Source organism: Gymnodraco acuticeps, unplaced genomic scaffold, assembly GCF_902827175.1.
Source record: "Gymnodraco acuticeps unplaced genomic scaffold, fGymAcu1.1, whole genome shotgun sequence".
Lineage (NCBI taxonomy): Eukaryota > Metazoa > Chordata > Actinopteri > Perciformes > Bathydraconidae > Gymnodraco > Gymnodraco acuticeps.
The window spans coordinates 4,974,462-4,986,358 of NW_022992250.1; the positions used below are offsets into that span (position 1 = coordinate 4,974,462).

Here is an 11,897-nt window from a genome sequence, read left to right on the forward strand (position 1 = left end):
AAATGAAGAATCTTCAGAATAAAAGTGTTAAATTAATAGTTAGTGTGAACTTCCGGGTTTTTCAGAATAAAACTGCTTTAAATTAAAACCCTGTATTTAATTTAAATTACGTCATATCAACATTGAAACATTGAGGTTTGGGAGGGAGGAAGGAAGATTAGAATTAGGTAAAAAGGTAGGGAGTGGTTAGGGTTAGGATGGGGGGAAGGGAAGGGTTAGATTGCGTACTGCATTGAGGGGCTTCAGGCGTTCATGTGAACGTGCTCCGTCACGTGCCGCCGTGACGTGCTCCGTCGGACCTGTGTGTGCGGTTCTACAAGTGCAGTCCTGTGCTGTCTCCGACGCTGCAGCTTCATGCTACTCCTTTCACTTGCCTCCAAGGTTGCCAGGTTTGCCTCCCCACCACGCTCTCATCTCGGCTTTGGATCCGAACACGTGGAGAACAACCACGACTGCCACGACTCAGGTTAGAGAAACGTCTTAAGACCGAAGGTAAACTTTAACTTAAATGTGGCCACAATATTTTTAAAAGTTAGGATCGTTAAACTTCAAGCTCGACGTGTGTATGTTTTTTCTCAGATTGGAGAGGTTCGAACGCACATTCAAGATAACGCTTGCTACTAGCTAACATGTTAGCAAACATTACTTCACAGTTTCGAGGGGCAACAACTAAATAAACTAGTTGACGTTCAGTGAAACGTTTTATTTCACAGTTTCGTCTCAAAGATGTGCAAACGTTTATGACTGTCGCTTAGGAAGCATTTACTGAAAGTCTCGTGCAGTTGGCAGCTAAGTCACGCTAGCTAACGTTCACGTTCGTCGCTAGCTTGACTCTGCGTCCTTTTCCTTCGTTTGCGGAACTTTAAAATGCACGAATATTTGGCTAGAAACTGGTCCTTTTTTAAAAACTCAACTAATCTTTGCAAGTACGCTGGTTAATCATGTGGTTCAAATCTTTTAAAAAAATACTGTTTTTATTTGAGTGGTATGAGACAGACCAAAGCAACCAATTGTCATGACTAAAAGGCTGGAAACTATAAATCATTGCCCTACAAAAAAAACAAGGTGTAAAAAGTACGCGGATCTTGTACTTAAGTAGAAGTACCAGAGTGTAGGAATACTCTGTTACAAGTAAAAGTCCTGCAATCAAAATGTTACTCATGTGAAAGTCGAAACACTTTGTTATATCCCATGGAATGCTCTTAACACCCCGATAGCAATGAATAAATTAGATGCTTTGACAATAAATACATACAAATATTTTATCTGTGGAAGCCGTGGCGCTGTATAAAGCAAGACCAATTATCTGAGCCGGCCCGGGTCAGATAATTGGATGGCCTACCTGCCTGTCAGCCTTCCATCTCGTGCACAAACTTATCTCGTGCCCTCATTGGTCATGCGTGTGTTGGAGGAGGGGCTCTGTAAGGAAGTCTGAAGGAAGGGGCAGATTTGTTTCGGTTGTGTACTTTCAAATTCAAGCGCACTCGAGCTGGTTTCTCCATTTTCTTACCTACCCTACCTTAAAGTACCAAAAGTAAAAATACTCATTGAGCAGATCGATCCATTTCAGAACATTATATTATATGTTTTTAATATAGTAATTGATGTATTCATGTGTACATTAAACATTAAACAAACAAAAACTAACTAAAGGTATTACATAAATGTAATGGAGTAAAAGTACATTATGTGTCTCTGAATTATAGTGGAGTAGAAGTACAAAGTAGCAAACCATTTAAATGCTCAAGTAAAGTACAAGTACCACAAAATTGTACTTCAGTACAGTACTTGAGTAAATCTACTTAGTTACTTTACACCAGTGACATCCACTATCTATATTCTATAAAAAACTATCTTAACTAATCAATTGACTTCTTTATGATAAACAACCTGCAGGTTTAGTGCAATTGAGTCTTAAAACAACAGGACTCTTAATCTTGGGACATTTGTTAAATAAATAATTTTATTGATTATTGGGGCAAGGCTAAATATGAAACCATCACACTAACTTAATTTAAATGTTTGTACAGGTTGCTTCATAAGCATGGCAGATCAGGACTCACTTAAATACAATCCAAGGAGAGGGACTGCTAGTTTTCTGGCTCTCCAACCCCTTCGCATTCCTCGGGTCCAGCTGACAGACGAAGGACCCTTCTACAGCGATGCTGCTGGGCTGAGGTAATGGAAAATGTGACTGTGTTGTATTGTGTTTACACCAGAAAGGGCAAGCTTTATCTTTACTGTGATCAAACATATTTTTATTTAATTTTGAGTTGCAATGTAAATGTGATTCCATAATACATTCCTTTTGATTTACATACAATTGTTAATCTTTTCTTGTATCCTCCATACTCTTTTGAAGGACTAGCTGCCCCATTTACAATGTCAAATGTTGTTATTTGTTTATGTTACCATCTCAGGAAAGATCTACCTGCTTCCTTTGACCAAGTGAAAGAGGCATTACTTTATGAAGAAGGTGATGGACCAAAAAATAAGAATACTTCTCTTCCAAAACTCAACAATAAACTTCCTTTTGGCAACATCCTATCGGGAGATGAGGTAAATAAATAAAAATACTACTTTCCCATTATTAAAGTGGTGTTTTGTAGTAAAGACCATTTGTCAAACTTGGAGTTATTGTTCAGGCCTTCACCTGAGATATTCAATTCCGAAAGCAGAGATGCAATAAGCATCTGTCACATTCAGCCGGCAGTAGCCAATTTCCTGGATATGAAACACAATATGCAATTTTCTGCTTTCATGTGGAATTTGTCCTGCACATACAACTTGAAATTACAAAGGAATACAAATCCCTATTTTGCTTTATTTGAAAATATGACATCAGTGTAAAATCTCAACATCTGTGATAGTAAACAGCATATTATTTGACTGGCAAGTATCGCAGTTCTTGATATCATTTTCCAGCTAAATGGAGTGGTACAAAGCCATCTGCAGCCACTTTGTCTCTTAAGCCGGAAACAACAAAACATTCTCAACGTTAATCTCACATTTACATGGTCCTTTTTGTCTCATTATCTCTCCCTAACAGTCTGTTTACATGTGCTGACATTGATTTGACTACAGCTTTCTTTCCTAGAGAAACACTAGAGATGTAGGTTGTGGAGAAGAAATAGCAATGCCCTTTTTTTTTACCAGAATGATAATGTTTATTTTTTTCAGGATGAGTACTCGGATGATGACCATGCTGCCCTCTCTCTCCGTGGTTTGTCACCGGTCGGATGCCTGTACTCCGATGAAGAGCTCATCCTGGACCAGATCAAGGATCCTAATCCTGACGAGAGCACACGGACTGAAGGTGGATAGATGTGTCTGGTGCTCTTGTAGTCTTAAGGGCAGGAAATGGACTTTTGGATTTCCGCTCACTTATTTTGGTCAATGCTCTTCTATGTCCAGGTCACACAGTAGTGGAATAACTGCAGCCGTAGTCTGGACAGCAGAAGCAATTCACATCTTCCAACACAAACTGAGAATGATCTTCTCAGACCTCAATACCTCATGCTAGCACTACTGAGTAAAATAAAAATAAAAAGACGATTTGGACTCAATTGTCTGTAAAACATATGCAATAATGCATTCTCCATTTGCTGAACTCAACCTTACAGATGCAACATATTTAATTTGTTTTGCTAAATGGTTAAAAATATGTATTGGGTTGTCCCTTTGACAAGATTTTAAATGTCAGCGACTGAAACTAAGGACTATAGGTCTTACTGTCTGCTTACATTGTTATGCCCTGATTCTTGAAAAAATCAAAAAGGGTTTTAGAAAACTGCACTGAAAGGGTGGAGTCCAAAATATATTTATCTCTAAATACATAGCTGTCTTTTGTTTTTTCACTTTCTCCTAGTTTGGAAAACTGACTTGCACAAGAACCACATGTCAGCTTTAAGTGGTGAGATGTTTGACAACCTGCTGAAGATGTGTCCCGACTTCCATGGCTGTAAGAGCCACATGGCAGCATTTGTCTTGATAAGAGGTAAGCACCTTCAGTATGTTAGTAAAAAACTTTTCAGTCTGATCTTCCTAATACAGAACACTGATGTCACTTCTTTATGAACGGTTTGATTGGCTGCATCAGAATTGAGTCTCCATAGACATAGAAAACCTGACTTTAGGAAACTGTACAGTGTTATAAATGATCGTCAAAAACATTTCTGTTCAGTTCACTTCTTTATGGCAGGTTACTTCATTCTCAGAATAGCAACATCCCTGAATGAATCACCAAGCTTGCCAGTGCCAACCACGATTTTGACATTTTGATGGCAGAGAGCTGCCGTTAGTTATTTTTGCTTTTCTTATTCAAAGTCAGATTTTTATTTTATAACCTATGAATCTTCTGAGTCACCAGCTACGGTTTGAATGGAAACGGATGAGGAGGGTTTATGGATGTCATTTTAGTTTTGATCGCAGCTTTTTTTTATTGTTTAACATGTGTCATCCCTTCCTCACCTCGTAGTTGAATGCCATTTCACACATCATTGTCCATGTCAAAGAAAGAAAGTGTCATTTTTCTACAGAGGTGCTGGACACAGCAGGTCGTCCATGTGAGCATTACACGCTGGTGGCCTTAGGAGCCGGCCGTTCAAGCTGCAGCAAGTGGCTCTGCTACAACGGAACGATGGTCCATGACTGCCACGCCATCATCATCGCCAGAAGGGCTCTCAAAAGGTACGAAACAGCTTCGTTGACCACAGCACAGGCCATCATTTACAAGATCATAACTTAAGTATGTATAAATATTGCCTCTTTTATCTAGAGCAGGCAGCCCTGATCAGCACACTCACTGTTTTAAACCTTTGATGGTGCTTGCGTGGCTCAAAGTGAGAACCGTTTTTTCTGGCTTGTGTTCAGGTTTCTGTTCAAACAGCTTCTGCTGTTCTTTGATGCTGATCCAAAGGCTAAGGAGAACTGTGTTTTGGAGAGGAGTGAAGACAGCTACCAGCTTCAGCTGAAACCCAACACCAGTCTGCATCTCTACACCAATCAGTGTCCTGAAGGAGCGGCTAAGAACCTCTACTTCAAGTACTCTCTTATTCCCAACTTTGGGCTTTGTTGAAAGAAGTCTTTTGCAGTCAGTGTGTAAATTATCTTCGGATGATAGAAATCAAGAATCTCATCCAAGAAAAAAGCAATCTTTATTTTCATAAACCTATCAATACATTCGCTTAAAATTAGAACTAGAAATAATCTCTTTCAAGTTAAGTCATATATAACTTCTTGTTTTTTGTTATGTAATGCAGATGTATTATTTGGGGTGAACTAGTTAATATGGTTTACGTTTGTAAAGTGAATGGTTTCTGAAACACATCCGTCTTTCCTGATTAGGGCCCCTTCAAACGACATCTGGACCAGTAGGAAGCTGCAGTACCATTCCAAGGGCCTGCTGGTCCCGGTTGCCTACCTGGACCCGAGCCACTGGGGGGCCAAAGTGTGCTGCATGTCCGGCAGTGACAAGTTGTGCAGCTGGACCGTCACTGGGGTGCAGGGTTCACTACTGAGCCACTTCCTCCAGCCTGTCTACATCACTAGCACCGTACTAGGTAAAGAGCCTTAAAGGTATTCTATATTTCAGGAAATACGCCTCTTTAATTCTTGGCCTAGAGTTATATGAGAGCTTTCAAAGTCTGGTGTTTTACAGGTAGTTAAATTTCCAAAGCTGTTATAGACACTAAGTGAAATATGTGTGAAGCTGTAATTGTATGACAATTTGGAATGGTGACTTAAATCATGTTACATGGATTACTTTCCCCTGTGTGTTCAAATACAAATACTGAGCTTGTTTTGATTATTTAGGGGGCCAGAAGTTATTTTATGAAGAAGTGTCTAACATCACCAACATGCGACTGGGTGATGGTTGGGAGGACATTCTGCCGTCGTCCTACAAAAAGAAACACAACATCTTCTTCCTGTGTGGCGACTACGTGGGACCGGCTGTGATCTCCCCGAAGCACGACAGCCTCAGCGTCAACTGGTGCCTCGGGGACAAGGATGTTGAAGTTCTGGACAGCAGCGATGGCCGCATCGTTGATGGGTAGGATGCAGATTCAAATGTCACTAATTCTAAGAAGTAATGTGCATCAGGAATGTGAGTGTGAAGTCTTGTACTGTCCCTGCAGTGTGTCCTGACCTGACTAAAGCTTACCTCATTTAAACTGTGCAGCCACATCCAGGGACAGCGTAGAACTGCTGGCAGTGCCCGATGCTTTGTGTTTGTTGGACAGTCTCAGCGATGCCCGGGGCTTCTGCCATGTCTTGCCTTTTTAGAGCTGCAGACAAATGCTGATGTCCAGTAGCTAGAGTGTGACACAGACATGGCTCTCACTGGAGGCTGCGTTGTCCTTGGGCAGAGATTACAGCCCAAAATAGATCTGAGATCCTGCTTTGCGCTCGCAGTGATGCTGCATATTTCTGCTTCGGTGCCGCAGCCTGAACTAATAGTTTAAGGCGACACCATAGTTTAAACTGTCAGGATGAGCTCTGCACAATGTTCCAAACAATAAACTATAAATAGGCAAAGAAAAATAAGCTCCCTGAAAAAGAAGAAATTAAATTCAAGGGCAAGAATAAAGAGTGGAGGGGAAGGTGAAGAGCAATTGAAAGCATGGCAAGAACACATACTGTACTGAAAAATACTAAATATAGTGTGAAAATGAAAGAAGACACTGCTTCAGTCGTATGGGGCTTCTTCAATGTACTAATGTATAAGTAGCTTGCCAATTATTCCTATCATCTTTAGCAATAGATTTTCATCATTGAAGCAATGAATTGTTTCCTCAAAGTCTTTGCTTGCCCTAACATTTCTTGTCTACCTAGAAAGCATTATATAAAATCCTACAATTCAATGTCATCATTATAATTTAACTAAATGCAACATGTCAGCCTCAGCTAACGGCTAATGTTAACTAGCTCTCCTCCTGCATTACAAAGTAGCATCGTCAGGGAAATACCCCTTATCCCAGGTCCATGGCGTACGGTAGAAAAATAAATACTGCCCTTAGAAAACGTTGTTGTTCTTGCATACTTCCACTGTAAATAACATTTGTTAAGGTGAAAATCAAGAAATTGAGAAATACGTATAATAACAGAGCAAGTGAGCATACGACTGGAGCTTTACTTCACCATTTGTGAAAGAGTTTTTTTAAAGACATATTTGTTTATAGTTTTGACAATAAATTCAACCCCTATTTATTTGAATACATGAGAACGATGCATATTTTCATTAAAGATCAAATGCAAAGGTTTTTTTATAATTGCCAGTAAAATTGAAATCATATAGCTACAACACTATCTAAGATATTGCAGTATTAAAATCGGAGATAATATGCGTCTGGCAATGCGCAATATTTATTTTGTTCAACCCCCAACACCAAGTCCGACGATTTATTTTCTCAGCCGCTCCTCCGCAAGATGGCGTCGCGTGACGTCACAGTGGCCAAACAAACAAACCTTGGCTTTTCGCTCACAGCTGCTTCCGCCGATAGTACAACTTAGTTTCGTTATCATGTCTGATTCTGAGTAGACTATAGACTAGAAGCTTTAGGAATCCAAACTATAACATATAATAAGTACCCTGTATCAAGATTGATGCAAAACAAGTGACGTTTGACCTTTTTAGAGAGGTTTAGAAAAATAAAGTCCAGGCGGACTCACCACTGGGTAATTTGGGAACCATCACAACCAAACACAATGCTAACAGTGAGACTCTGAATTAGCCCTGAGCGAAAAATGCTAACCTATTACTGCACCGAAATCACTCCTAGCTCCCTTATTACTTATCCTAGCTCCACATCCAACACATTGTTTATGATCGTAAAAACACTGAATCTAACGGTGCCCACCTCTATAAGCACCCACTCGGCTGAAAGAAATGAAAGCATGGCGGAGGGCTTTTTTGATGCATAGGCCTAATGAAGTGGTTAGAAGAATGTTGGGTTTTCTAAGTGCTCACAGTCACTTTTAATTGCGCGGGGGGCATTTTTAATTGGGCCAGGAGGAATAATAGTGGATTAAATCCCTATCATAATGCATATTGTTCACACTTTTCCGTTATGAGTGGAGGAGCGATGAATGAGCTGCAGATAAACTACAATGCTAACAGTGAATTAGCCCCGAGCGAAAAATGCTAACCTATTACTGCACCGAAATCACTCCTAGCGCCCTTATTACTTATCCTAGCTCCACATCCAACTCATTGTTTATGATCGTAAAGACACAGAATCGAACGGTGCCCACCTCTATAAGCAATAAAACTGCAATTCCGTTATCTGCGTTATCTGCTGTGCTCCGTGCGCTTTTAAATCTAATCAAAAGTTGTTTACCTCAATTCTTTGGCGTTTCTGCATCGCCCGGCTCTTTCGTTCTTTCAGTGGTTTCTTGTGCTGAGATGTGGAGGGGACGGCTCCGGGTTTCAGCCTCCGACGTGCTATTAATGCTTCTCCACCAACAGACTTCATGATAGCAGGATCAACCTCGTATGCATCACACGCGAAGTGGTCAGAACACAACTTGCTCCATTTTGTCGGTTGCCATCCAACACGATTCACTAAAAAAATCCATTTTTTGCGGATGATTTGGTCTTTGGGAAATGCATGTAAAACTCTCCCAGATCCCGCACCGTTCGTACAACAAAAAGCACAACAATAACCCATGTTAATTCAGTTTTCTTTTCGAAAAACATGTGACCGAGACTGCCGAGTCGGGATATTTGGTCCAGAGACTGTTTGGCCACTATTACGTCACACGCGCGGAGGCTGCTGGGAATTACATGTCAGAAATTCAGACGGCTTTGGGTCGAGTTTTGGATCAATAAAAAGCTTTTTTTTGGGTGTATTATCTCGATTTAAATAAAATAAAAAATACAGGCAGTCTTAAAAACAACATTTCTATAAAAATGTAGCATATTTGGAAGCTTTGCATTTGATCTTTAAGTGGGTGGAGTATTCCTTCAAAATGATTTCAGGCACCCTGCACAGCCATCTGCTAAAGTCGGCTCCCATTGATGCTGTCATACCCGATACTAGGGATGGGAACGATTATTCGAAATTATTCAGGTATTCGAATATGAGTTATGAATATTTTTATTAATTTTTTTAAAAAAATTTTTGGGAGGGATGCCTAAGTTGATTACATATTATCAAATTGAATAATTCAATGTATATATATATATACGACAGTGCCATAGCTAAATGTGTTAGTTGATGTCTAAAGGTGTGTTTTTCTCCGCTCACCGGTCATTCACAGCGGGCAGAGCTGCAGGTGCTGATCTCTCTCTCTCTCTCGCGTCCGGTTATACTTCACTCGTGTTTATGTCCAAATCCATCAGATCTAGCTAGTGCTAGCCAATGATATGGCTGTTGCCCCTCCCTACATGCAGATCACGCAGACTCAAACCTCATCTTAGGCCCAAATGTGGCGCAAATGCGCTCCGCAGCCGTTGCGAGGTTCCGGCGCTAACAGTTCATGAGCGTGCTCCCCCGCCCCCTGTCAACACTCGCGACACATGAGTGGCCAGCCTAAACAACAATAAGCGCTGCTTGGCAACCGTGTGTGGCGGCAAAGTACAGACATTTTGACTGGAGAGATTTAGTTTTGCCGGTATTCAACATATTTTACCAGTCATAGTCCGGTAATTATTTACACTCTAAGAAGAGTCCTACACAACAGACATGGTGTCAAAAAGGAGTAATGTGTGGAAATATTTCGACCAGGTTAGTGAGTGCGGTGTAGAGGTCAAACTATGCCAAATTAAACTTATATATACATGCTATACCTTGCTATACCCGCAACCTCCGTTCCAGCTGAGAGGGTCTTCTCAACAGCTGGGCTGATTGTGAATCGCCTCAGCACATGAAAGCTGTAGGCCTATAGCTGTCAAACTGTGATCACCAGTTCAATACATTTTACAAATTCGACTTGGTTTCTACACTTATTTGAACATGTATTTATTTATTTCCAAAAATTATTATTTATTATAAAAAAAAAAAAAAAATTACCCAATTTTTTTTTTATAGGATATGTACATTTCGGTTAACCGTTTTTTGGGGGGGTCGAATATTCGAATATACATTTGCTTTCAAATTCCCATCCCTACCCGATACCAGCACAGAATGTATTCTTTCACTGAAAACACTTCTCACCACCGGTCTGCCCCCCCAGAGATTTCCCTAGGTTTCCCAGAGGAAATAGCTTAGCAGCAGTGGTAAGTGCTGCCTGCAGGAAACTCTTCCCTCAGTCAGCCAGACCACATTTAAGATTTTTGCTGTAACAGCATAGAAGAATTGTCTTGCACAACACTTTTTTATGTTCAGCACAGCTAAGCCCCTGAAGCGGAGACTGCGTCCTCCAAAATAGTGTTGGCGGTGGAAAACTTAGTTATGAGCAAGTCACTTAATGCAGTGCATGAACACACATTTAACATTTACAACTTTTGATCCTACGAGTGGATTCTTGATACAGCACCCACCTCTCATTAATGCTAATTACCTGGCGAGCTTTATTATGACTCATGGGTGAGGGAGTGTATGTGTGTGTGTGTTACGCATACTGCAAAGTCAACTTTACCGGTTAATATATTTGAAAGGGTTAATATATTTGAAATCTACTAATATACAATACAGTTCTCAAAACGATCAATACATGTATATAAGACAATCAATGCATCTAAAGGGAAGCATTCATTGAAATATACGTTTTTCCCAGTTCTCCTTCTGTGAGTGGACCCGACTTCTCCAGCAGACTTTGCAAGAGAGCGTTCTACAGTTACTTCCTCCTAGCTGCAGAGATCAGCGGGAAGAGCTACCTGCTGAATCTTCCCGTCTACCACAGCGTCAAGGTCAGCTATAAATGATTATACGATTACTACACATTCCACCCAGCAAGCCAGTGTAAATGTGGTGAATGTGAGGGAATTGTAACTTTGTTTCATTGTGGTTTTTAGACCGATGTGATGCATGATGATGTGAATGTTTGTTTTATAGATGGAAGCCGTCGCCTACCAGACTGTCAAAGATCTGGTCAAGGAGCGGTTTCTGAGTAACCATGCAGGTCCCTGGAATTCAAAAAAGCTGGTGGACTGCTTCAGCGTTTGAATGTGCTCCTGCTGAGAAACAGGCCACGCAAAAGTTCATGTTCCTCTTGAGATTTAGTTTACTTCTGTTTGCTGTGCTCTTCGTTCAATACCTTTTTTAACAGACATTTTTTAAAAAGTGTTGTTTTACATAACATATTTTAGTTTTCTGTTTGTGTAGGTGTTTGAAAAAAATAAACGAGACCCTACTGTTCTGCAACACAGTGAAGTATTTGTTAGTTTGAATGAGTTGTGAGTGGAAACACATGACTTATGGGAACAGTAAGCCACTCAAGTAGAATGGAGGAACATTATTACCCATTATCACATTTGTAGCCAAAATGTTTTACTGATTGACAAAAAGATGTTTTGAGTTGATAAAAATAAAAATAATTCTACCCATGCCTTGTTCTGTATGGAGTTGCTATCATGACAGGATTCATCACAATTTCATTCACTGTTTTATAATTTTACACATTTTTAATCACCGACTAAGAACCAAGGATATAGATCATAGTTTCAACCTCTTTAATGCTCCAATGTCCCCTAGTTTTTACTAACCTCTTGAGATAGATATTTAAGAGAAAGAAACAGTACTTCAATATCATTATCAAACGTAACTCTTGCACTCTGCAGTAAGTGAGATAACCTTCCTGGTGTCAAATAGTTGAAGAAGAAAATGGGTAAAAGATATGCAACTATATTTCCTTTTTGAAAGTCTCTAGTTGTATATCTTCATTCGTGTATTTTCTGACTGGTCATTTAATAGTACAAAGCATTCTGAAGCAATATTTGTTTATGTACTAACAAC

General features: G+C 40.1%; 1 protein-coding gene across 2 annotated transcripts; it reads left to right on the forward strand.

Moving 5' to 3' along the window:
* Positions 1-233: 233 nt before the first annotated feature.
* adad2 (adenosine deaminase domain containing 2) lies at positions 234-11,488 on the forward strand. Of its 2 annotated transcripts, none has more exons than XM_034206468.1 (11): positions 234-466; positions 2,031-2,178; positions 2,421-2,559; positions 3,181-3,316; positions 3,869-3,997; positions 4,539-4,689; positions 4,873-5,043; positions 5,347-5,561; positions 5,815-6,052; positions 10,720-10,852; positions 10,998-11,488. In XM_034206468.1, exons 1-11 carry the CDS (start codon positions 355-357, stop codon positions 11,106-11,108), a joined length of 1,683 nt encoding a protein of 560 aa, XP_034062359.1. In that variant the 5' UTR covers positions 234-354; the 3' UTR covers positions 11,109-11,488. The 2 variants fall into 2 exon arrangements, with proteins under 2 accessions (XP_034062359.1, XP_034062360.1); XM_034206469.1 differs by having other exon boundaries at positions 254-492.
* The last annotated feature ends 409 nt before the right edge of the window (positions 11,489-11,897 follow it).